We start from the raw sequence: 26,995 nt of genomic DNA on the forward strand, positions 1-26,995 counted from the left end.
AACGAGCCTCGCTCGCAATGCTATGCTAAATCATTGTAGGATCATTGCCAATATGTCTCATACCATTATTAGGCAAAATACAAGTATCATTTTTAATGTTTAACTAAGAAAATTTTTGTATTGTATTAATTTCTTATAATAACTAGATGAAGACGTCTGAGGGACAAACTGTAAACATAAATTCCAGTAAACCCCAAATGTAATTAAACATTAAAAGTTATTCAAATCTATTAAACTTTCTAAAAAAATTATTTGGTATGGCGAATATAGTGAAAATTTCAAACAGCAATAAGAAGACAAAACTTGCGCAAACTCATCTACGTTATTGACATCAACATTTACAGTGCATGTAAAATAAACTTGAAAGAGTGATATAACGGGAGATTTGCATAAAAACTGCACGACAAGAGTCGGGCACAGTCCGTCAGGCGCCGATGGGTTTACGCAGGCGAGCGTGTCACCGACAGCCAGTGGACTGTGGGAGGTCCGTCATCGCCACCGTTGCAATACGTCCCCAACACGGAATCGATTGGACATAGTAAAAACAACCGATATTTTATACAGTGCTACTGAAAAAATAACTTTTTTATTTTCAGATTAAAAACTGCTGTTTAATTTTTTTTAGATTTATTTTACTATTTCATAAATATAGATTAAATTCGCCGTTTAATCGAATAATAGTGTACATATAAAGCAATTCGACAAACGAATGTATTTATTTGCAAAATCACTTTATTTCTCCTTGTTTACACATTACCGAATAAAACATATGGGCCAGTTATAATTTTCATCTCAATCACGTTTTATTCTCGCATATTTAATAATTAAACAACAGTTTAACATCATTACTGTAGAAAGATGGGAGGCAAAATAAAAACAATAATAAAGTTTGTAAGCGTTAGAGCAGTAAGCTGGAGAGCAATCCAGGAGGGGCCTAGCTCCGGAGAAATGCACACAAATTGTTACTTCTTACTTCCCGGGGTTTAATCAAGGGGGACACCCGCCGCGTCCGCCGACGGCCGCGCTTCCTTCAACCTGGCGTAAATTGAGAATAATGGATACACTGTGCCATTTTAGGGTTCCTTACTGCAAACGCTACTACCTACGCTTCTTGATGTTTTAAATAAAAAAATATTTATGATTGCATTAAAAAATTGATTGACGGCCACTAAAAGACGGATAGCTTGACTCAATTTCGGTAAATAGATAGTTTCAATTAAATATCCATTTTAAATCATTAAAATTTATTTTTGTATTAATTCGAAGTTTACGATAAATTTTTGCGAGTAAATAATGTTTTTTATGCTGTAGGAAGCGTTCTAGTCTTACTGGTCATGCCATTCAGCTGCGCTTGCGCTGGACCAAGCAAGCCTGGATCGTGCATTGTATATCAGTTTTACGAGCTCGTTAGTGCCAGTAATCGCGACGTTGCACGATCCGGATTACGCCTGTGCATTATTAGTGTTTTTATTGATTCACTCGGCTGCCGTCGTAAACTGAGATTATTATTCGCACGCCCCCTCCCCCACGATAACCCCTCGCTTACCCCTCTCCCTCCTCAGTCATCCAGCCGAGTTGTTTTGTCACTTAATCGCCGGCGATAACAACATTTAACGACGGCTAGGTGACTGGCGAAATTCCGCTCCGATGTTTAGTGCTCATTCTATTTTCATTAACCATTTACCCACTTAATGATCCAGATCGTAAGGGAGTGATACAATGACTTGAAGTCGTAAAATTAAACCGTAGCGTGACCTGAACGATATAATCAAAAAGTTATCAAGTGTAAACTAAACCGGCTACTGGACTGCTTGAGAAAAGAACATAGTCTACAGAATGACGAAACAAATTATCAATTATAAAACACTAGCTGTTGCTCATGACTTCGCGTACCATCTTTCGAATGCATCATCACTTTCTTCAGGTGGGATCGCGGTTAAGCGTTAGCTTAACAAACATAAAAAAAAATCGACCGCGTAAAGTTAAAAAAAAAATAGCCTATGTTATTCACTGGTAACATAGCATTTTAGGGGTGTAAGAATTTTTAAAATCGGCCCAGTAGTTTATGAGTTATCTCAATATATACAAAAATCCAATCGCACAAATCGTCCTTCTTTATAATTTAGAAGTCAATAAAATAAAATCTACTCATTACAACAAAATAATTTAATTGAAATATAAAAATGTTTTGAAAAAGCTTATTGTATTCTAGTTTCCAAATCCAAAAAATAAGTTACATTTACAATATAAATTCTACAACGTATTTATTACAGTAATATACAAATAATGCCACGTGAAATACGGTACAAGGCAGTTAATTGAAAAAGGGAATTCGTGAGCTGGGAGGAGGGAGTTAGGAATTTTGTTCAAATACTCGGAAAACTAGTTACGCACTCAAAGCGTTCCCGTGTTTAGGAAGCCAAATATAATAAGTTTAATTTATGTTGGGATTAACTCTGAACTAATGACTTCAGTTTTACCTCATGTTGATATCTAAAAGCTAGTCAAATAAGCGAAATAGAATTTACTAGTTTTCCTTTTTAAAAGTATTTTGTCTCCGTCTAGCTGGCATTTATAAATAAGTAAAATAAAATAAAAATACTTTTATATACGTACTAATATAGAATACTTATATAATAATATAAGAGAGAGAGGGGAAGAGAGAGAGAGAGAGAGAGAGAGAGTCGATCGACTGGCAGGCGACGACGCAGGACAGACGACGCTGACGCTCTCTCGTGTCGGAGGCCAAGACCCACTTTGGGTCGCTGCGCCAACGCAGTAAGTAGATAATAATAAAACATACTTAAATAAATACTTAAACACTTAAACATACTTAAATTTACTAGTTTATTATTATACTTCTAATCTTACTAACATTATAAATAAGATAGTTTGGATGTATGGATGGATGTTAAAGTTTGTAGCCTGAACAGCTGAACGGAGCTCGATGCAATTTCGCAATGATACAGAGGACAGTCTGTAAGAACACATAGGCTACTTGCTTTTGTCTTTTTTTTAATTCCACGCAGACAGAGTTGTCGGCGAAAGCTAGTGTTTACATACATAATTTGTTTCTAAAAGCCAACTAGTAAGTCAATAAGGTAATGAATATATTTGATTCAATATTATTCCTTATTTATAGTCTTAATATGTATTTCTAGCTTTCACCCGCAACTCCGTTTGCATGGAATTAAAAAAAAACAAAAGCTATCCTCTACAATTATACAAACTTTCATCGAAATTCGTTCAGTCGTTTAGGCTATACTGTAACATCCATCCATCCATCCATCCATCCATCCATCCATCCATCCATCCATCCATCTAAACTTTTACATTTATAATATTAGTATTGTCAATTAAATAAATGTATTATAAAGATTACTTTGTAATACAAATGTGTTAGATAGTAGAATTGGTTTTCATAAAATTAACAAGTCAAAATCAATTTACTGTCTAGATCGGGTAAGTCATTTACACGCATCGCGTAGAGGGTGCAGTGGCCACAAATACGGCGACGCATCGCCAATTTGTATCGTAACGGGCGCATACATCCTAATAAAGCCCATTGTGTAACGCCCGTCTTCATCAGATTAACTCTAAACCTATTATCAATGATCCACGGCAGCTCAGATTTGACTCAAGCTAGTTTACGTATTAACAAACGCTACGTATCTATAATAAATAAAGTTACTGAAAACATTTATATAGGGAAATATAATTTTTCAAGCAACCGATCGTTCAATAATCATACTAATCATACTAATAATAATATTATAAATGCGAAAGTTAAGAAGGATGGATAGATGTTTGTCAGAGTTTGTAGCCTAAACGGATGCACGGATTTGGATGAAATTAGCTATGGATGTAGAGGACAGTCTGGAAGAACATGTACGCTACTCACTTTTGTTTTTTTATTCCACGCGAACGGAGACGCGGGCGAAAGCTAGTCTTTAATAAAATAACCGAAATATACTTGAGGTATCCGCCATTTTCAGATTTCTAAAAACGTTTTTTTATGAAAGTCAACTTTCTGGAATTTATCGATTAAAACAAACTCAATAAAATTCAATCAAACATATTTTAGTATCGGATCCGCCCCTGGCATTCGATTGGAAGAGAAGTCAATGATTTTCGCAACTGAAGAGGTTAATTTCGATAATCCGTTTGGCGCTCGTCGAATCTGTTTCCGATTCCAAACCAAAACCAAGCGGATTACTATCAAGTAACGAAGTCAACCGATTGCTGTGATAAGTTTAATAAAATGTACACAAACGTCTACCAATGAAATAAAACTTTTTATTTAAAATAATGGTAAATATTTATATTAAAAATGGTCAACTATAAACACATACCATAACGGCAAATTTATAAAATAATCATAAACGTAAAACATCTGATTTCTCATCGAGTTCGAAAAACCGTTGCTATTTTTAACTAACTTATGCTCGTGATGTCATCCACGCTTAATTAAGAAAATCCTACATTTGTGGCAAATATATTCAAACATTCTCATTTAATATGAGTATGAAGTCGATTATAGTGGTGGAAAAATCTGATAACACAGAATTTGTATGTCATCGAGTGAAAAATATGTAATGGAAGCTACCATCAGTGCCCGCGGTCGAATCAACATTTACCATCAGATAGAATTACCGTCAGCACGTCGCGACGCTTCAACCTAACGTAATTGATTCACCGACAGACGACAGCACTAGCTTTTTGCTTTGCCATCGGAAAAAAGCAAAATCCGTCGCTAATTCAATAACCAACACTTCCAGCGACCGTGGCAAAAGAAATACAGGTTTTCGAATATTTTATATTCTATACAAAAATTATTGGGTTACATTTAAATTCCCCATATAACAGCGTGACAAGAAAAAATAACAGTCATTTTTCACAAGTTACATTAATTGTGGTCTTAATTTTGATTGAGATAAAGCATTAAATTATAATTTCATAAATATATACAATCCATATATTTTCCAACATACGATATCTGACGTATGTTGGTATTAAATTGTTCGCATACTTTTCACATCGGAATGTTTACATCCGTGCAATTAATTTGCAACTCAATCAATGAGCATTTTATCCGATTAATAATTACAGCATTGCTACTGTATTTAGTAACTAACTATCGCCCTCGACTCCGTCCGTGTGAAATTAAAACAAAAATAGCCTTTGTGTTCTTCCAGACTATCCTCTCCACCCAAATTTTATCGTAATCCGTTCATCAGTTTAGGCTACAAATTCTATCAAACGTGTATCCATCCATATAAACTTTTGCATTTATAATATTAGTAAGATAATAAGTAGTAAATGTTTTAAAGAAGGAAATAAATAAAATAACATCAAATGCAACTTCTGAATTCAGCGTATAATGTGCAGTTTATCTGTAGTGATAATAATCCGGTTTGATTGCAAGATAATATTAGTTAGTTAATACAGTAGAACCTTGATAACTCAAACCTCGGTAACTTAAAAACCTCTATAACTTCAAAAAATAATATGTTCCCTACCCATCAGAGCCCAAAACCTCTATAACATAGACCCTTGATAACTTAAAACCTCTATAACAAAAACATTTTGTGTTTCCCTTGGACTTTAACTTGTCGAGGTTCTACTGTACATAAATTTGTGTTCACATTAATTGTATTGGAAAAATGTTGTGAAAATATGACCGACCGAAGGTATATTATATTTGAAACGTCAAGTACGGTTCATAGAGAGGTGAGTGTTGTGTGGATAGGTGGGGGGCAGGGAGGAGCGAGGCCATTCTCGAGAATGTGCACTCCGGCCACGTGCAATTGAACGCCATCCGACGTGGAAATAGATATGCTACAAACGTACAGAGAAACGTATATTCATATATCGCCGGAGACGACGCCTTGTGAAATGGAGACATATCAAGGTACAGTCTACTCTTATTGATAAAACATACAATACTAACGCAAGAAGTTGTATAATCTTACAAGATATATTTGTGAAAGTAACCTCCATATTTCAAAAACATTTAAATAAGCAAAAATTCTTTGATTTTTTTTAGGTAAAACTGACTGAACACGCAAAACTAGCGTAGTGTAAACGTAACTGTAACAAAAACAGTTTTTTACACTGGTAGTGCCCGCTTTAACAATTTAGCACGAATGGGCCGGCACGCCCGGTATAATACCACGACCACACAGAAGACAGTCGTGAAATGGAAGCCATTCCGTGTTTCGTCTGATGAGTGTGGTACTGGAGGCCTAATTTAAGTCCCTTACTCCTTACCACCTTTTTCTCATAAGGAGAGAATGGGAAGGGCAAGTGGATTTGACAGTGGAGGAGATGCATAGGAAGGGGAAATATCCTCTTTATGCGCGTCTCCTCCTCCGTCGGATATGGGTAAGCATTGCGGATGTCTATGGGCAGCGGTCGCTTCGGCATTTTGACGGATTCAGGTGGCCGCTTGCTCGTTTGCCACCTTATGTTATAAAAAAAAACTTTCCAAGTAAGAAAGAAAATGTCCTCTTTAAATCATACAATCATCCAGATCGTTTGTTATACCTTGTTAGATAGGACGCATACTACATTTTGTATAATTCATCACATTATTAAAACATTTTCCATCGACATCGAAATCCCAACAGACAGAATAGAAGGTAAAAAATAAATTATGTGACAGAGTCAAAGTTCATTAGGCATTTGAAAATGAAATACAACTCCAGTGGCCACTGGGGAGCCGAGTGCAAGCAATACCGCCCGAATCGATTTAAAGCCACGATACACCGACGTCTGATTGTATCCAATGAAAAATACAAATAAAAAATTTAATAATGTGACCACAAACTTAATAAACGTATCATTAAAGTCATAAAGTAACGCTACTGCAACAACCATAGTTCTTATAAATTGTCCAAATTATTTAGAAGAGTTGGGAACTTTAAAAAAATATACTATACTAGGAATTAATTCAAAAAAAGCCTTTATAGGTACAACTAAGTTTAGTTCAATTATATTGGTATTTTGTGCATCAATATTCTCTACGTTTTATTTACACCAATTTGTTCAGTTTCCATCCGATATGAGATCACATCAGATATCAGAATAAACAGTAACAGTTTTAATGTGTGGTTACATGACGGCATCAATATGAACACACCTTGATACAATCAAAACTTGTCCGGGCGAGGTGCGCTCGGGCCCGCCGGATGTTGACAATTTACACAAACTGACTTAATTCTTCGATACCTCAATTAGTCTTTGAACGATAAATGACGTTCGATGGGAGTAACGAAATATTTACAAGGCAATAGGGGAAGAAATAATGCAATTATAATCGAGCATGCGACACTACAAACTTGTTACTGGTTACCCAGTAAACTAGTTATTAGTGTGCAATTATTTAAAAGGCTCTGTACTTTATACATAAACATAATGACTGACCCTTTCATTTATTGGTACAAAAATATAATAACATGTTAAACCGTTAAATAAACAGAATCTCTCCAACGAAACGAAATAAATTTTATTACTTAACTCTTCATAACTTTAACTTTACTTTAGTACGAAACTTCACAAGGTATGTCCGGAGACATTTACTGAAAGATTTCGGAAACCAATATTCGACTGATTTCAAAACGATCATAAAATGACTACTCCGTAAGATCGCAATATTGTGCTGGTATCATGATTTTAAACCACTAAAAATTTTATGGCCAATTTTATTTTAGAGAATTGTATTTAACGACCTTCCCAAAATAGCAACTAAGGGAGGGTTTTTCATATTAGAGAATACATGATAGTCGGACAAGTATCCGTTGCACCGGGGGCGTCGTGTATGTCGGCAGCGGCGCCCGCTCTTGTGTTTGACTTGCGCCAGTCCGCCGGACGCCGCGCGATCGCGAACTAATTACACCTCGAGGGCGAACACCGCTTAGCGTCCGCTCTTCGCAAACTTCGAAATGAATCATTAAACTCGTATGTGGGATGTCCTGCGGTATTGGATCTAGCTCGATGTCAGACCGCTTTCGCTCGTTGACATATTTATTGAAAAAGATTGGAACTGTCCATAGAAAGTTATTTTAATTCTGTAGTTATGTACTATCTTACTAATTTTTTTATTTTACTAATTTAGATGGATGTTTATTAAAGTTTGCAGCCTAAACTGTTGAACGGATCTCGTTGAAATTTGGCTAAGATGCAGGGGATAATCTGGAAGAACACATAGGCTACTTTACTTGTGTTTTTTTTTAATTTCACGTGAACGAAGTCGTTGGCAGAAGCTAGTGTTTGCGCATATTTTGTTACAATATTGTGCTGGGTAAGAAATCTAACTTATAATATTTCTTGAAATATGCAAGAATTGCTTTTCACGTAATAGATTAAAAGTATGTGACACAGATTTTTTTTAAACGCCATTTATAAGCGAAGTTCGAACTCAAAAACAGCAAAGTAGATTCGAATATTGGAAACCAGCAAAAAGCCCAAACTTTACAGTTTACAATTTCATATGTAACTAGATGGTTTATTTACTTTAGTCTCGATTTTTTTCTGCTAACTACCAACATGCATCAATAAATACTGGATAACTAGTGGTTGTCTAGATTTAGATTTCAATCTATTTTAAGTTTGTATATTTTAAAACGAGTTAAAAGGCTTTGTAATATTTCCAATCAAGAAGTAAAGAAAAGTACCAACTTACTTTTCTAACTAATAACGTAGTCTGAGCGACGCCCTTATCTAATTCCCGAAATAGTTTCATGTTAGAAAAAAAGTAAAACAATATAGTCAGTTTACGTATACAGTTAAGTTACCTTGGAAAGTACGAGTATGTTTGTTGTAGTTGTAAGTTACCAATACTAGTTTTTAGAAAGTCTAGATAAATTATCTCCACCTTGAATGTGTGTCATCAGCTCTTATTAATTCCAACCGAGATAGGAACTTACCATATGTAATGCGTGACTAGGCTTTAGTCAACCACGCTGATCCAGTGCGGGTTGACTTCGCACATATTTTTTTAATTTCTTCGCAGATAAATCCAAGTTGCATTTCGTTGTTTTCGTCATAGTAAGAACGTCAGATGAAATTCTATATTCGTCCATATGAAATTAAAATGTCAAAAAAGGAGATTTTTACATGGCAGACATCAGAGAAAGACCTGCAATTATAAGTTTAAAAGCTTAACCTCTGCGTCACCGACACTGAACAAACTTCAAGTTTAATAGTACGCAATAAATGTAATATGAATTGAAACGTATACACAACTATTGTATAGAATCAGTTAGGAACAAATTTTATTATTGAAAACAAACTTAAAAGTAGACGGACTTTGCGAGGAAATAATAAAAGTATCAGTGGCACTCAGTGCACTTTCAAACTATCAGCAGGCGATAGATGAATCAAACGAAAGAAAGTTCGCAAAGCTTCGGTAAATTATTGAACAAATATTACAGACTCAAGTCTCGAACATTAACTTGTAACTAGCTGCCAGATATTGTTAGGTCTTAACATTTCTCTTCTTGCAGTGTGAACGTGCAGGATTTATATAGGCAAAAGTTAGAATAAGATATTGTCCGAAAATATTAGGAAACGGAAGGAACAGTATGGGGGTAGTTTTATAAAAGACTTGACAAGGAGTGGCGCAGTCCTTAGTCTCTAACAAACTCTGGCCCTCAACCTCTCAGTCCCTCAGTCCCGAAGTAGCTCAGTACATTTTTAGTCGTCACCGAGGAACGTTCGATATCTTTACGTAGTTGCCATAGTATTTGTTTGTTTTAAAGTAGTTAACAAGTATTGTTGATATAGCTGTTCGTTTATTTTTTAAATTCATATTGTATCGAAATATCCACCAATATCTATATTAAAACTTCTATGTAAACGAAAGCATAAATATTACCGCGTTCCAACATATAAAGGGAAAACAAATAGCTAAAACCCAGTACAAAATTGCTGTCTCTAAAAACAATAAAGCAAATCTTTAAAAAGAAAATAACTGAACACAAGCTAAGCGTGGAGTCACTCGAAATTACGTTTCAGAGCTTGCAATAAGAAAACACTCCAGCTAATTTTCTAGCTTTATACAATGCTTCGGGGAAGACTCTGTAAATACAATGTAGGGTTACCACGAAGCGCAGGGCTCCTTTGAGGTAAATCATTGAAATATAATTAGATCGTACAGAGCGCTATAAAAATATAATATTCTATGAAACAACATCTTTATTATAAATCCAAGAAAATATTACCCTGGAAGCTGCCGACATACTAATTTTTTTTTTATTATTATCGACGTTCTTTAACCATTACTCAGGGAGGTTATGTTTTTTTTGCTGTGTATATTTCCATTTCTACATACTATTGTGACCACTAGCTCTTTTGCCTAAACCCATAGATTTTGGAGACGAAGATATTCAACACATATTTTTATTCGGAGTGGCGACGGGTTTAATTAGATTTTATTTAATCCTTGCTTGTCAATAATGATTTAAAATGATTGAGTAAAATGGCAGTAATACGTTTCACAACGTGTAGTAACACAAGATGTGTCTTTGTGAGAGAGTTTGGACGGACAAATGACCGCTGCTCGAGTGACGCACTGACATATCGGCACGAAAATGATGCCTGCATTATGTAAAACGTTGCAATGTAAGTGATGCATACATTTCATGTTGATAACAATAATTACAATACACAAAAGACAAAATGTATGTATAATCACCTTTACCCTTTCAATACCGTTTTGCACTACTACAAGGCTAGGACTCTACGATAATAATAACTTACGAATTCAGAAACAATCGCTTAGATTTCATGTTAAATTAAAATCACTATAAGAGAAGGAAATACATTCAATGCGGCAGCGTGTTTTTATTTTACTGAATTTTATGTCGTAATTATGTAACATTAAAGATTATTTAAAGATATTCCAAAAGCGAAAAACTAAATTATGAAACTGCTCTGTATGGGTATGGTGACAGTAAATTGAATGGGCCGGGCGTGGCGGTGTGTTTGCGGCTCTCATCAATCACCCCCGTATGGATTTCATTTTAATGCGGCGTCATCGGCGTCTCGTGTGCCGGCTGACGTCCCATCTATTGTTTCACTTATGCTAGCTTCACACGAGGGCTGAACAATGTTACAGTAGGACAGTAGAGTATTCTTTATAAACACACGGAAGTACCAGTACCGTTATGATAGGGTGTACTGCGCTATCCTACTGCACTGCATTTCTTTTTTGCCTTTGTGGAAAACTAGCATTACACGGGAATCGGTGCGTCTAAGAGGAAATAAAAAAACGATAAGTATCCACATCTTTTGTGTCAACAACGATGGCCAGAAAATCGATAGAGTCAATATAGAAATGAGAGGGTTGACATTTCTTGAGTCACGTTTTATAAACTTAACCTGGAATTAATACGTTATTGAGTATTTGAGTGGTAGTACAAATACTTCAGTCAAATTAAAGCCGTAGAGATGCGGCTTTTGAGGTCTGACAAGGACATGATTAAAAGTAACGTTGTATGGAAAAAATATTATATAAAAAACAACATTGACAAAGGTATGCTTAACTGGTTTAGACACATTTAAAGAATGAATAATAAAAGAATGATAAGGTAAACTACGAGCATGTAGACTTCGATGTATTATGGTAGAGGTTAGATGTACCAAGAGTAAACAAATTAACCTTATGTTATACGGTTGACAATCTTTATGTGCTTACTAGCAGTTGCACGTGACTCCGTTAGCGTAGAGTTAAAAAAAATAGTAGGCAATGTGTTCTTCCAGACTATGCTCTACATCGAGTTCGGTTAGCAGTTTGGTAAACTCTATTAAACATCCATCCAGCCAAACTTTCGCATTTATCATTAATAAGATTAAGATTTAGTACTATATACTAAACCAATAATGAAAAATGTTAAATTTGAAACGAGACAATAATATGAAAGGTTTGAAAATACATTTCAATAGCAACTTATGACTAAAACGAAACAGGATTGCGACTTTCCAAAAAGAATACGTAAAATTTTGTACCATATTCACTTAAAGCAGTAAACTGAAAAGTGTGGTTATTAAAAGCTTTGACCCTCCATCGCGGCGACAGAGGCGGGCGAGGCGAGAGGAGCCTCCACCTACTCTCTACAAACGAATTTTCGCCTATTGTATTTACGGATACGGCAAATTAAATCCCCATTTGTAAAGGAGGTACACCTGAGGGGGAGAGGGCAGTAATCCACGGACGCTCGCCTCCATTGTCGCTCGGCCTTCGCTTGTCGGGCTTAAGAGCTTCGCCACGCTACTACAATCTACAGATATTTCGCAAATTAATAACCAATCACGACAATATGGCGAATGTTTACCAAAAAATTCTCTTTCAATTAAATCTCCATCTAAATTTAGAAGTGTCTGCTCTAAAAATTGACATATTTACGTTTCTTTTAAGTTTTGAAGAGAATACGAATTAATGTTTGAAATTCGTACAAGGACGTATCGATATAAAGGTGTAACACTTTAAATTGGGTCGTTTCACCGCTAGCTAATACCGATGGGCGAGCAACGTGCGGTGCATAGCACAAACACGGCCGATTCATGCCGCGCACCATTGCGCCGGGATTACTAGCACCGATGGATTATAATTCGTCACGCGCGTCCGAGATACCTTATTATACAGTACAACCTGAATCCGGCGCATTCAAATAAAATCGTAATTCTATAACATTACACGAAGTTAAGTATTCAATTAAAGATTTGTTACAAAACCATATCGGTTTGCTACGCATGCTACGTATCTACATCGCTACGTACTATACTACGAAACAAGAAACATATGATAAAGTAGACAAGTGTTAATAGCAATTTCTTGTCATACTTAACGTAATATAAAAAATCTAAAATGTGACTTCATTCTATTCAACGGCACAACAAATCTAACCGGAAACAATGAAAAAAATAAACAATTAGGATCCGTTTGTATGAATCGAATTTAGTGCGGGGTGCATACAGTTTGATTGGGCATTGTTTCAACGTTAATACGGCGCACGCTGTGTGCTGTGTGAATCCAATTTTCGGACGCGACTCGAGCGGCGCCTAGCCTCCACTATCTATTAGTATTCAGAGTACGCGGCCTACGTGCTCGTAGAACGTGATGCTACGCGACGCCAAACAAAAACATGACGACCGAAATAAGTCCGAAGTCCGATGTGCTTTTATATCCCCGGTAACGTTTTCATTTGGAAAAAATTTCGACCCTGATCTGAATGCGTGCAGATTTTAAAAATCAAGTCGAATTCTATTAAGCGTTCAAAGCTAGATTCTCGGGATTTCATCGGCTCGATTTAGATTTCATTTTAAGCCTAAGGTATAAATTAATGACTGTAAATATACGAGACGTGGGACGGGATATATCCCAGACTATTTTAACTTTTTATAGTCATTAACATCAACATCGTAATTCCAAGGAAGCACTAGCGTAAGATATACCTATCTTTTGTTTTTATAAGACATTTTGTGGAGTAATTGAGTAGAGCTACCATATAAAAATCTTGAAAAAGGATTTTAATTTTAAAACTGAATGGGAAATTTTAATCTGATGGTATAATTAAATGTCACCAGTCTGACGTAGACGCAGATAGATAATAGAAGTTATTAAACATGCCGAACTTCTCTCAGCCGGGGAACGGATTGAAAGTAATCTCTCCTGTAGACATTTTTCAGAATGAATGGCGGGAAATCAAGATAGTATCGTTTGTGAGCAGATTGAAAACGAAAAATCGTAATCCTCCACCAAAATAGAAAACTGATAAAAACTTATCTAAAATTCTAATTCTAAAATAAAAATCGTTTCAAGTTTTTAATTTTTTTTCCGTTAATAAATATGAATTAAATAGGTAGTGAATAAATAAATATTCAGATAATCAGTACACTCATCAAATATTTTTAAACTATCGGGTATTTTAATAAAATTTACCTTTGGTTCAGCCTAGCTCACATGTATGTGGGTAAACATCATATAAACACACAAAATACGCAGAAGTTAGTAAATTTTGAAAGCAGTACACAAAATAGAGCGCAAATTTGAATTGGTAAGTTGGAAGCCGTAGAAAGCGTCGCGACTCCGGCGATATTAATCAGACGATATGCAATGCGGGCGGCGGGCGGCGGGCGGCGGGCGGCGGGCACACACGTGCCCAACTTCAAGATTAGAATTTCCGAGCCGGGTCGTAACAATAATTGAGTCAGGCGAACTGCAATTTGTACTGCGAGTTTACTGCTCAACTAGATGACATCGTCACAAACTACCACTGCAAATTGATCGCCAACTTACATACCGGTATCACAAATATTTGAAACCATGCACAAACAACTCTTACTATTATTTACATTTAAAATATCCAAGACATGTACATCGGACACATACAGAAATTTCATATTTTGGGACAACGAAAAATTATTTGTTCCAAGATACCTCAACCCTATCTTTAATTCTTCTGTCTACCATTTATTCCTAAGCTACTGTGTGACATGAGTTTTATACCTCTATAGTCAAAAATCTATACAAATTATTATTTTTTAATGAGTCTGTTATAGTCGTTAATACAGTTTTATATTATTTGCTCTCTTGTAACAAAAATAATCGATGATTAAGGAATGCTGGGAGCTTAAGAAAGATTAGGTCACCTCGATTTATGTAAACCATAATGCCTACGCACTAACATAACATATTTACAAGCATAGGTATATTATGTACATGAATAGAAATTTATGTATTTTTATAAGAACTAGTAAAAACATGTTTGCAAAAGAATATTTTGTACTGATACAGACTAATTGGAGACTCTTCTGAGAAATAACAACGACGCTATAAGCTCCTTGTAAATTCAAACAGGTTGAACATCTCAAACGGAAAAATAAGAGCAATAAAATCAAGTGCCCCCAATAACACGAAAAACACGTGTAACCTCAACACATTGACATCACTGATCGTCTTCCATTGAAAATACACCATTGTCGATGGACAAAATAGCAAATTGTCGGTACGGAAAATGAGTAAACATCTCTCCAATTAGGTTGGTTTCGGAAAAATATCTTCTATGTGACGTTCTTCGTACTATTGTTAAAATATTTCTTAAAGACGTAACGATTCCAATTAGAGAAACCTGCGAGAAAAACATGTTTTTGCCAAATTCATTGGTATCCTTAATAAGTCACACTTATGTAACGTCTTTGGTACCGTGAAATAGTTACAATAGTCCCTCCGCTCGTATAGCCCAACTGTTGCTGTAGCAAGCAAAAGTTTTCAAATACAGAAAGAACCTAGTCATTGAATTGTCATTATAAAATAAAGTAGAGCATTAATTATAGGACATTCAACGAGGAAACTTCCACGTTCAGCAAGCAAAAAAGAACTCGTTCCGGCTATTGAACCGCACAAATTTTATATGGGTCGAAAGTATTTGTTGAACATGAGCGCAAGAAGGAGTGCTTGGTGGAGTGGGCGCCGTCGGCGTCTGCTCGGCGCAACAGGCTCCCCCCCCCCAATTACCCATACCCCACTATCCCCCCAACGAGCAACAGGCGCCGCACCCGACTTGTTGAATCGACCGACCTACTAACGTTTCAATGAAGACGCGCCAAATTATCGATATCGAGATAAAGATCGCCACAAATAAGACTGACTAATAAAGAGCGAATAACATCAAGTGGGACGGAACATCGTCAAAAAACAATCTTCATGAAAACTAACTATCTAAATCTAACTCATTGAAATAAAAGGACGTTTTCTACTAATTTCTTTCTATCTTTTATCGGTAGGGTATTAAATACTCGTGGAGTAGCAAATACATCACCAGAATTAATGCTTTTAGGATTTTTTTACTGAAATTACTTTAAAAGTGTACTACTTTCTAACGTTGAGTATATAATTCGTATACACACTATAACAACAACGTACATATTACATTATAACATTCGCAAGGAAATCTCCAACAAAAACTAATACAATATCGGAATCAGTTACATTCACAGTAATACAAATGTTTGCACAACTACGTAATGAAACTACAAATCATATTATTGTTTGAAATGTAATATTTTCGCTTATAAATGTAATTGAATTTCGTTCAAACACAACTGTTTGAATGAGACATAACGTAAGGGATATTGTTTCTTTATATTTGTTACGTGCGATATTATAAAAATAAAGGAATCATGATATTAGACAAGGAAAATCCTTATATTCGTAATCTCTATTAGAAATTTAAGGAAAATAAATAACTACAAACTTAGAAAATTGTCCAGAAATAATAAATTCTGAAATCTGTCATTTTCACCCGAACTATGCCATTTAGTTTTTTTTTTTTACAAAACTTGACAGAAGTCAAAACGACAAAATGATAATACCGCTTCAAATACTTTTGAGTTTGATACTCAACATTTAAATTTATTTATCAACAAGCTGTTGCCCGCGACTTCGTCTGCGTGGTATTAGAAAACATACGAACTATATAAATTACAAAAAGCTCCGTCGGTAATCCCTCGGGAACCGGATATTTCTCTGGGATGAAAGTTATCTCATATGTACTCCAGACTTTGTTTTATATCTGTGCCAAATTTCAATAAGATATGTTGAACCGTTGCAGAATGATCGAGTGAACACAAAAAAGTAGCCTATGTGTTCTTCCAGACTATGCTCTAAACCTGTGCCAAATTTCATGGAGATCCGTTCAGCCGTTTAGGCTACAAACGCTAACAAACATCCATCCATCCATCCATCTAAACTTTCGCATTTATAATATTAGTAAGAAGTAAGATTAATATTTTTATCTCTATCCATCTAGGTAAAAGTTAGTTGTGTTGATGTGATTGTGTGATTGCGTGATATAACCGTAAAACGCCTATCGTGACTCCATGACAGTATTGTACACATGAAGAACAAATATAAATTTTTGTTTGTAATGTAATGTTTACCGTTATCAATACTAATATCAAATATCCAAGTCAGCCTACCGTTAGTCTTTCCCAAAAGGAAATACAAAGTTAAAACGGATCGCATTACGAGATTGCGACTGCAAAAGCCACAAGAGCACTTCAAGGCGAGAAGCTGTGCCGTCACTTCGCGGCGTGTTTGAGAGCTGCTCATTCAGACTTAGCTCAAAGACCTTCGGATATGTCGGTAACAGACACATTCGGTAGTAGTTGAAGTGCGTTAGAATCTTGTCGTGTCTTACGAGTATAATATCTAATTTTGTGCCATAGACATCCGCAGTTGCAGATGCATTGCCTACCCTTAATCGACGGAAGAGGAGACGTACATAAAGAGGATATTTTCTCGTCCTATGCGTCTCCGCCACCGTCAAATCTACTTTTCCTTCCCATCCCCTCCTCACAAGTAAAGGGTGGAACAGAAAAGGGACGCTAAAATTAGGCCTCCGTCACCACACTCGTCAGACGAAACGCGGAATTCCTCCCACTTTACGCTTGTCTTCTGTTGCTTGCATATACAACGATTAAAACATTCCGATTTGTATTATTATCGATTTAATTGAAGCTTGTTAAGCTTAACAATTAAGTAATCACTTACCGACTAACGCCAATATGACTGTGAGGAGGGGAGCCGCCGGGAACGACACTGCTACGTTGAACTCCAGCATTTGCAGCAGATCCACTAGAACAAAACATACGCAATCAACACACTGACAGCTTTAAGTTTAAAAGTCCTGATAATCGAAAAGTAATCGCAGCCTTTTCATATACGTTCAAGCTTTAAAAAAATAGTAAATTAATTCAATAAAATTATAACAATGTTTTGAAAGTGAATATAAAATTAGGTATATTGTAAACAAGACACCGAGGCATTATCATAAATTCAAACAAAGCTTTTGTTTCAATTCGATAAAAGAATTTTTAGACGGATTCATATTTTCTTTACCTTAAATATGAACAAAAAAAGTAAGTAAGTAGTCACTAATTTCAAGAAAAATGCGCACTACTAATTTGAAAATCACACAAATGTGAGTTTTAAATCGAATTACGTTTAAAATATGTATAATACCGAGAAAATAACTTACGATGATAATCACCAATCGAGGTTAAATTTGACGTCATAAATGAAGCAAAGCGACTATCAAATAACATAAAAATACATGTATATGATGTAACAGAATGCTATAAGCTGATCTTAGGGCCCCCTAGAGCAGTGCGCGGGCGTTCTCCGAGCTTTAACGCGATCTAACGGCTGTTATATGAATTTTTCATGCGGCAAGGAGTAATGGTGTCGCACTAGACGTCGGATCATTCTTTACGATCCGACAACGGATACTTTTAACGTATAGATAAGTATATAGCTTAGAAAACACGGTATAAAAATTAATCTGTTGTAACTACAAATTTATCTAAAACAATTAATTTTTGGTATCCTAAAAGTGGCAAAAGGAATTGGTTTTCCCAATTAAAAGATGGGTAGATGCTAGTAGCGGGACATACTTGGACCAGGACGACAACAAAAAGAAAGGAGGAAGATGGAAGAGGCCTATGTTGGTAACGGACGAACAGATAATTAATGACATGTAATGTATGTTTGTAATTCAATAATTAAAAACTAACATTGTAAATTAATTAATCTGAATGGAGGCTATTATAATTATTATTATAACTACAAGTCTAATAGGGCCTGCAAGGTATTCGATGCCAAAAATTTGTTGACAATTATGGTTAGAGTATTTGATAGAAAAATGTTCCTAACCTCCATTCTATACCGGAGAAGTTTGCGTGCATTAGTCCGGTCTAAACTTATTTCAGAAAATACGGATGCTGTTTGCAACTAAATGAAAAAAAGGGTCTATAAAAATGAGTTAAATCGGATCGTGAAAGTCGTCGGAGGCTTTCTATCGGCGAGAGTTCGGAGGCAGCGTATTCGTAATAAGATAAAGGTTTTATCGTCTTATCGTTAGCACAGTTCACGTGCACGGTGTACCGTCCAGCAGGCTTTACGGCCGTGTTTGCGTACGCCGGGATTATCCCTCGCATTTCACTTTCGTAACCACTATGTGTCGGCCTACTCTGTCTGTCAAGTTTTTGATGCCAAACTGAATAAATATTTGATAAAATAGCAACAGGATAGATTTATACAGCATTTTTAATTTTGCGCCTAAACACCATTTTTACGTAGCACTAAAAACTTGTTTATTATTATATGCATATGCGCCTCTTCACATTTAACCCGGTATATTCTAAATCATACCAGTATGACTTATAAATTCAATCTAATATTTCTGATATCTATACCAATATTATAAAGAGGAAAGATTTGTATCTTTGTATTTTTGGATGTATTGAAATAACTCACTAATTTATCTGTGAGTAACATAGGCTATTTTTTTAAAACTCTCGGCCGAAGTCGCGAGCAACAGCTTCTAATCAATATGTTAATTGTACGACGCACAAATAAAATCTATTAATACGAATCAACGAAGCAGATAAAGGTGAAAAATTGTAAATTGCAACGTCATCGCTCATCGTTCATCATTCGAAATTAATTCCGGAGTCGCTTTCCCCCGTCGCAGATTCTTTCTACGATTTACTGCGCGGATTCATATCGCTGTAAAATATCGGTGCGTCTGCGATATTAAACATCATGCAAGAAGATTTTAACAAACAACGCATACATAAACTTTATATCTATGTTATAACTAGCTGTTGCCCGCAACTTCGTCTACGCGATATTAAGATAAAAAAAAGTAGCTTATTATATACCCGTCTATATCAGCTACCCATCAGTGAAATTCCGGTCGAAATCGGCCCAGCCGTTTAGGAATATACCCGTAACAAACGTGACTTACGGACAGACAGACAAAAAAAAATGCGATTTTCGTTACTAGCAACGCAAATACATCATCTTCCCGAAATCTAAAATTTTTCTTTTGATATTACAAACAGACACTCCAACTTTATTATATGTATAGATAGATAGATTATGTATGATATATCACTAACCGATGACTTTACAATGAAAGACATTTACTTAAAAGTGCCCCGTTTGTTTTTATAATGGAATCAAAGTGAGCAAATTATTCTTGAAGCAAGCCGGTACTCTTAACGCTGGGAACAATGGAGTGAGCAGGTAAGTGGCATCAAGCGAAGAGGTTGTTAGAGACTGAACCGGCTGCCGCGCCCTAATTAGATAGAAACATGAGACTTGACAAGAAAAATTAACCTCTTCCGTACTGTTTATATAAAATCTACTTTACAAGGGAAATATTCATAAATTGCCCTTTTCTTATATACAAAATATAAAACAAATCTAGCAATTTTAAAAATTAAATACGAAATATAACCAGGGAATTCATTCAGAGAAGAAATAATCTAATCTAGACCGGTTTTAGTTAGTTTTTGATTACCAAATAATTTAGTTTGAAATTACGAAATGTACAAAAATGAATGTGCTATTTCTCAAGACATCCAGGCTTACATAAAAGTTTCAAATATAAAAATATACTCATATTACACAATAATCTCATACACTTTGAACCTTTAAACGTAGCAAATTTTCCCAGGTAAGGTAACAAATAAAGCAACGCAAAGCAAAGCAACAATAAAAACACTTACATAATAGACGCACCCTCAGGTTCTTAAAGTATTACTTCGCGATTATTTGCTACTTAATATAGCAATAACAAACTCTGATTTTATATTGTACCGAGAACACGTTATATTTCTTTGAATACCAAATCATTATTTTCCCCTTCGCTTTGATACCTTCTTATAACGTTTGCCATCGAGAATACCATAGAATTAAAAGAGGCAAAAAATAAAATAGGCTGCCACATATTTTTACATAATTATACTCTGGGGTTCTACGTGTATTTCTCACATTAAAATTGTTGAATTAGACCTAAGTCAAAAGTTTTTAAATCCATTCTGCATTAATTGTGTGCTATCTTAGAGTTCGTAAAAAGACATTGTGGATAGATATGTTAATTGTAAGAATACTCGCTGTCGCCCGCGACGCTGTCCACGCACCATTAGATGAATATTCTTTCTTCGTTAGTCTAGTTATTAGTTCTTCTAGACTATGTTTTACATCGATGCTAAATTTCAGCGTGATCCGTTGAGCCGTTCTGGATACATATAGTAACAAACATTCATCCATCTAAACTTTCTTATTATTGCTCGCGATTTCGCCGACGTTAAATTAAAAAATATACCCTATGTCACACACTGATAACGTAGCTTTTTAATGGTGAAAGAATTTATGAAATCGGCCCAGTAGTTTTTTTCGTTATTTCTTTAGATCTTTTCTCTCTAAAATATAAGTATAGATTACTAAGAAGTAAGATTTCATTTGAAAAAAAAAATTAATACTAACAATACTGTCGTCAAAACATGTATAACAAACCAAGCATTCAAACATCTATTATTACCAACTTCCACGCTTCATTATCGGCTCATTTTCCTTTTCGCCTTCATACCTTCCAATACCTCCGCTATGAAAGATTACACTCTATTTGAGAGCGAAATAATTGAACAAATTACATCGCAAATCGCCTTACCGGAGAGAAATTTTGCAAATTAGATACTTAAAGGATTTTTGAAACCCACGCTCAATAAATTCTTCGAAGTATTTTGAGAGTTTGTAAAAATATTGAGTGGTAATAATAAATAAATGTTTTAGACATATTGATACTAATAGCAAGGGAATTACACTACCCTTGGCTTACGACCCCGTCCGCGCGGAATTTAAAAATCACTATGTTCTACATATGGGCCAAATTTCAGCGCGATGCGTTAAACCGTTTTGGAGATACTTAGTAACATCTACCCATCTATCCAAACTTTCGCAATTATAATATTAGAATGAAGCATGACATCAATAACTTACAAAAACACTATTGATAATATCTTATAAATAAAAATAATAAACACTAACCGTTGCTCGTGACTCTGCCCACGATGAATTAAAAAAAATAAAATTATATAACTACATATGTTAGTTAGTGATAACGTAACTTTTAGATGGTGAAAGAATTATTACATACAGCCTAGTTATTTTAGCGTTATTTCAATACATACAAAAGTCTAAAAATACAAATCTTTTCTTTTTATAACATAAACATAAATATGTACACAAGCGCACAGGTATATCGTAAAATAATAACCTTTTCAAGTTGGAAATTTTCTCATAATATTCCTGTAATACGTATAAGCTCACCGCAATGAGACGGTATGTTAAAAGGCAAAGGAAGTGAACGCAATTTGCTCAAAGAAGCGTTTGCCAAGACGAAGCCTTGCAACCGAACCAACGACAAATAAAACGTAGATTGGAAATTGCCCGCCTCCGTTCCGCCCAGGTATAACTCCGTTTATACATTGCATAAAGAATTAAGTAAATAACTAAATTTATCTTACATACTCTTTTGAATCAACCCCAGATACAAATACCACGATGTTAAGTTTACATATTTATTTACTTTTATATTATAAGGTGGCAAACGAGCAATCGACTATCTGAATCCGCTAAAATGTGGAAGCGACTGTTGCCCATAGACATTTACAATAGCAGATGCATTGCCTACCCTTAATCGACGGAGGAAACGCTCATAAAGAGGACATATCCCCTTCTTATGCGTCTCCTCCGCCGTTAAAACCACGTTCCTTTCCCATCCTTCTCTTATAAGAAAAAGTGTGAGAAGGAAAAGGGATTAAAGCTGGGGCTCCGGCACCACACTCATAAGACGATACGCGGAATTGCTCCCACTTCACGATTGTCGTGCAAAGATACTAAAGCGGGCTCTACCATAGATAAATTTATATAGAGAGTACTAGTTTAAGCAAAACTTTAGCTGCTATTGGCAATATACCTTCGGTAATTAAATAACTTTCAATTTTTTTAATAAAACAAATAATCAAAATTCAAAGAAATTTTAAAACTACACAAGGCGTTAGAAAATTGGGAATGTTTTTCTTATCGTCCATTAGCGACAAAAAATTACACAGAATGTTATTTTGAGAATGAAAAACATTTACAATGAATTCTCAAGAATTCGCATAAAAATACCTTGAAACCCCCTTTGTCGAACACTTCGTTATCCCTTCGGAATAGCCCATTTAATTCTGATATTTATTATTCAAGTGATGAGGTATTTTTAGAATCTTATCTAAGGCCTTTGTACACGAGAGTATGCAAATCTCGGATACTTCTTCGCTGCTTGCTAAATATCACGGTCCGTGTACAGAACATTGACTATTCGAGCGGCAAAATTTTATATACTTCAGTGTAAAATTAATTGGATGTTTAATTAAAATGTGTTGACAATAATGTACATAAATCACGTCGGGGTCAACGTTCATTTCGTTTGTCACATTTACCCGCTGCGGTCCTTTTGTAAACGCATCGTCGATGCGAAAATACAATCGCGTTCGATTGAAACTTATTTTGCATACAAAAAATAAATCTACTTACAATTGTGTATTGTGTCATTAAGGTTGTAAACAATAAGATATTTATCTACACTAATATAATAAGGCGTAATCACACACTACTTTGTGGCGTAGGATGTCAATAATCACGGCATATTTTAAAAATAATTCTTTCTTTAATAAAAAACCCTACACTTATGACACGCTTTTGGCTTTATGTCTTAACACTATTAAACTTAGGGGGTAGATAAATTGGAATAAAACCTTCACGTGGGAGAGTGACCATAAACAACAAGCTGCCAAGATTAAGAAAGCAAAGGTTATTATGATGACGGTAATTTTGACATTTGCAATTGAGAATTTGAAACATGTAAACAATAATAAAGTTTTTTTTAATTTCACGCGAATGAAGTCGCACGGGATTAGCTAGTACAAGATAATGCTCGTACACATTTACAATACGAAGATGAGAAACTCAATATTGATATATACAGCACGCTCTCATCGTACTTCAATGTTATCGCTATTAATAATCCGATAAACGTCTTAGGTCTCTACACACGCTCAAAGTTCACATATAAAGCTTTGTTAACATCCAAACGCCTTACGAATATCGGATCACTAGTAATACGGAATAAACGCATACGAATGTACAAAATATTAAAGCGCGTTTCTACGGAACACCGTTCGTGAAAACGAGGACATCACGGCTTCGAACTATCAATAACCAACATCCTCGTAACATGAACTATCATCAGATTACCTTCTAAGTTGTTCTATAAAGGCTATAAATTGTTTTAAGAGGATAATAAAAATAATTGAAAACAGTAATTTTCTAAAAATTAAATCACTAGTAGAAACAAGACGCGAGCTATTATCTGTTTGTTAGAATATTTTTCATTATTTCCGGTTAGGGGATGTGTTGTCATAGAGACCGAGTGGATCCTATTGAAAAGATTTTCTCTCATCCGATATTGTACGTTTGAATAGTTCATTCTGCGAAATCGAATATAACCGACTTGAGAGTGATACATCAATGTGTATTTTTACAATAATTGTATACAAAGTACTTTAAGCATTTATTCAACTTTATAATAAAAAAGCTGCTTATCTTACTTTTAGACAACTTATTTAATTGATACTGTCGCTTTAAACTCAAAGCAACACTTCTCGTCAGGACTTAGGATGACATTGACAGCTGTCAGCTAGGGACGTGACGCTTATGCCGATAATCTAGAATTGCGCCAATTCTACAGCACGGTACTAATTTTGTTCTTAACAATACTAATCTTACTAGTATTATAAATGCGAAAGTTCAAATGGAAGGATTGGCGGTTGCTAGACTTTGTAGCCTAAACTGCTAAACGAATCTCGATGAAATTTGGCATAGATGTAGAGGACACTCTGGACATAGGCTACTTACTTTTGTTCCTTTAATTCCACGTGGACGGAGTCGCGAGCGAAAGCTAGTATTTGTATTATATAACTTATGTAACTGTAAGAGATGTTTTCACATACAAAAACGCAATGAAAAGAACGAGGATTTTATTTTTTTTCTCGTAAAAGAAAAACACAGATTATAAAACAGAAAATAATCATCCAATTGAAGCGGTAAGTAGCGGACCGGTGCAAATACGGAAAGAAACAAATTATCTCTATCCGGCTAATTGTCTACGGATCAAAGTGGCAAGGGGCCGCGCGCTAGGTAAATCCAACCTGCGTTTTGCTTTCTTTTTTTTTTCATTTTTTTAGCAACAAACAGGGGGTGTAAGGGGTGGGGATAGCCTCGAGCGCTATTCGCAATTATTGTTATTACAAAGAGATTGCCGCTGAGCCGGCTCAGAACTGGAGAGTTTTTCACAGAAATTCATTTCAACAACCTATATTTTCCAAATAATTTATTTTGTAACTGTGAAAATTATTACATTTTAAATACAATTTATTTCTAATAAAGAGAAAGAAATTAGTAACAACATGTACTATTAGCCGAGTTGACCTAGAAGTGTCTATAAATGTTGAAACATCAAGATTTTCTATACCAATATTAAAAAGAGAAAAACTCTGTTTGATTGTAACAAATAGGGTCAAAAATTACTGGGCCGGTTTTAAAAATTCTTTCACTATGAGAAAGGTAATTTATCTATGAGTAACATAGGCTACATTTTTTCATTTATATTTAGATTTTCTTTATTATTGTTTTTAATTTCACACGAACGGATTCACGGGCAAAAGCTAGTTAAAAATAAAAACTTACCAATGAAAACGAAGATCTGGTGGTGGGCGTACCGAAGCAGCATTGAAATAGATACCGTCTGAAAAAAAAAACAACGGCGTTAGGGTTGCCAACTTTTAATAAGGAACTAAGTAAACATACATTAAGAGAATCTCGGTCATTTTACGAATGGTCCAAATAACATGTAGACAAGGCAACATTTAGCGAGACCCATCGTAGTTACTTAAATGGATTCAATCTGCACTAAGCGATTCATTAATGAAATTCAATCGCGGCGAGGCGTTGGAGGGAGCAAATGATGTGGCGAAAAGATTGATAGAGGCCTTCGAGATGAACTAAACACCCCACCTTTTCGCAAATACCGCTCGAATTTGAGATGCAGTCGGGTCAAAACGATTGATCGATGCAAAATAACGAAGAATTCAGGTTATAGAAATTATCATAAGATCACGATAATCATAAACACACTTCATACTACATTTTAAGTACTAATTAATATAAAAACAAAAAAAAACTGATTGACTCTATCCCTATGTCAGTTTGCAACTCACATACAAGAATAAAGAAACAAAATACAATAAACACATACAAGCTTTCAAACAAACAATTTCAAAACAATAACACCGTTAATAAAATAACACATACAGGGTGAACCAAAATCAAAACATGTAAAAAACGTATGAAATTCTATAATCGGCTTATCCAAGTTTTCCGATAAACCTTCTACCCTGTGTAATAAACATTCAGTGCAGCGTAAGCATAGAATTATTTTCGTCGATGGACGTCAGGATTACAGGCGAAAAAAGTGAGTTGTCCAGCGAACCGTGGTGCAGCGCGCATCGAGCAATGGGCCGTGTGTAATTCGGCCACCGGGAAGCTGTTAGTTTTTACAGTGGCCGTAAAATAAGGCTGATGGCGCATCGATCGACCACCTCAGTTACATATTTAAAGCTTTTGTGATTAATATCGGTCAATCACTTCGAACTGCGATCTTATTTTTTTTATTATTTTCTAAATTTTCTAGCGTTTAACATTTAAATCTTTACTAGATTTTGCCCACGTCTCTGTCCACGAGGAATACCAAAAAAAAAGTAAGTAGCCTACGTGTTCTTCCAGACTATCCTCCACATCTATAGCAGATTTCATCGAGATTCGTTCAGCAGTTTAGGTTACAAACTCTAACAATCTTTCATCCATTTAGACTTTCGTATCGATTTTTTTTTATTCGAAGAGTTCACTATTGAATATTGGGTTTACGAAATTTAACATAACTCTTCAAAAAAATCGTTCCCCCACTTATATGTTTTTAATTTTACACTATACCATTATAAAGTGTTAATATTTCGAAATACGATTTTTAATAAATTCTATTTT

At 35.2% G+C, this 26,995-nt stretch overlaps 1 protein-coding gene across 3 annotated transcripts in view; it reads right to left on the reverse strand.

Moving 5' to 3' along the window:
* Positions 1–26,995, reverse strand: part of LOC106102480 (membralin) — a 66,650-nt gene that overhangs the window by 31,701 nt on the left and 7,954 nt on the right. For all 3 annotated transcript variants that reach the window (XM_013281978.1, XM_013281980.1, XM_013281979.1), the window contains exons 7-8: positions 25,643–25,700; positions 17,555–17,638 (exon numbers count right to left, since the gene is read on the reverse strand). In XM_013281978.1, the coding sequence (XP_013137432.1) occupies positions 17,555–17,638; positions 25,643–25,700 (142 nt within the window). The remainder of the gene's footprint in view (positions 1–17,554; positions 17,639–25,642; positions 25,701–26,995) is intronic.

This window comes from Papilio polytes, unplaced genomic scaffold (assembly GCF_000836215.1).
Source record: "Papilio polytes unplaced genomic scaffold, Ppol_1.0 DF823923.1, whole genome shotgun sequence".
Taxonomy (NCBI): Eukaryota; Metazoa; Arthropoda; class Insecta; order Lepidoptera; family Papilionidae; genus Papilio; species Papilio polytes.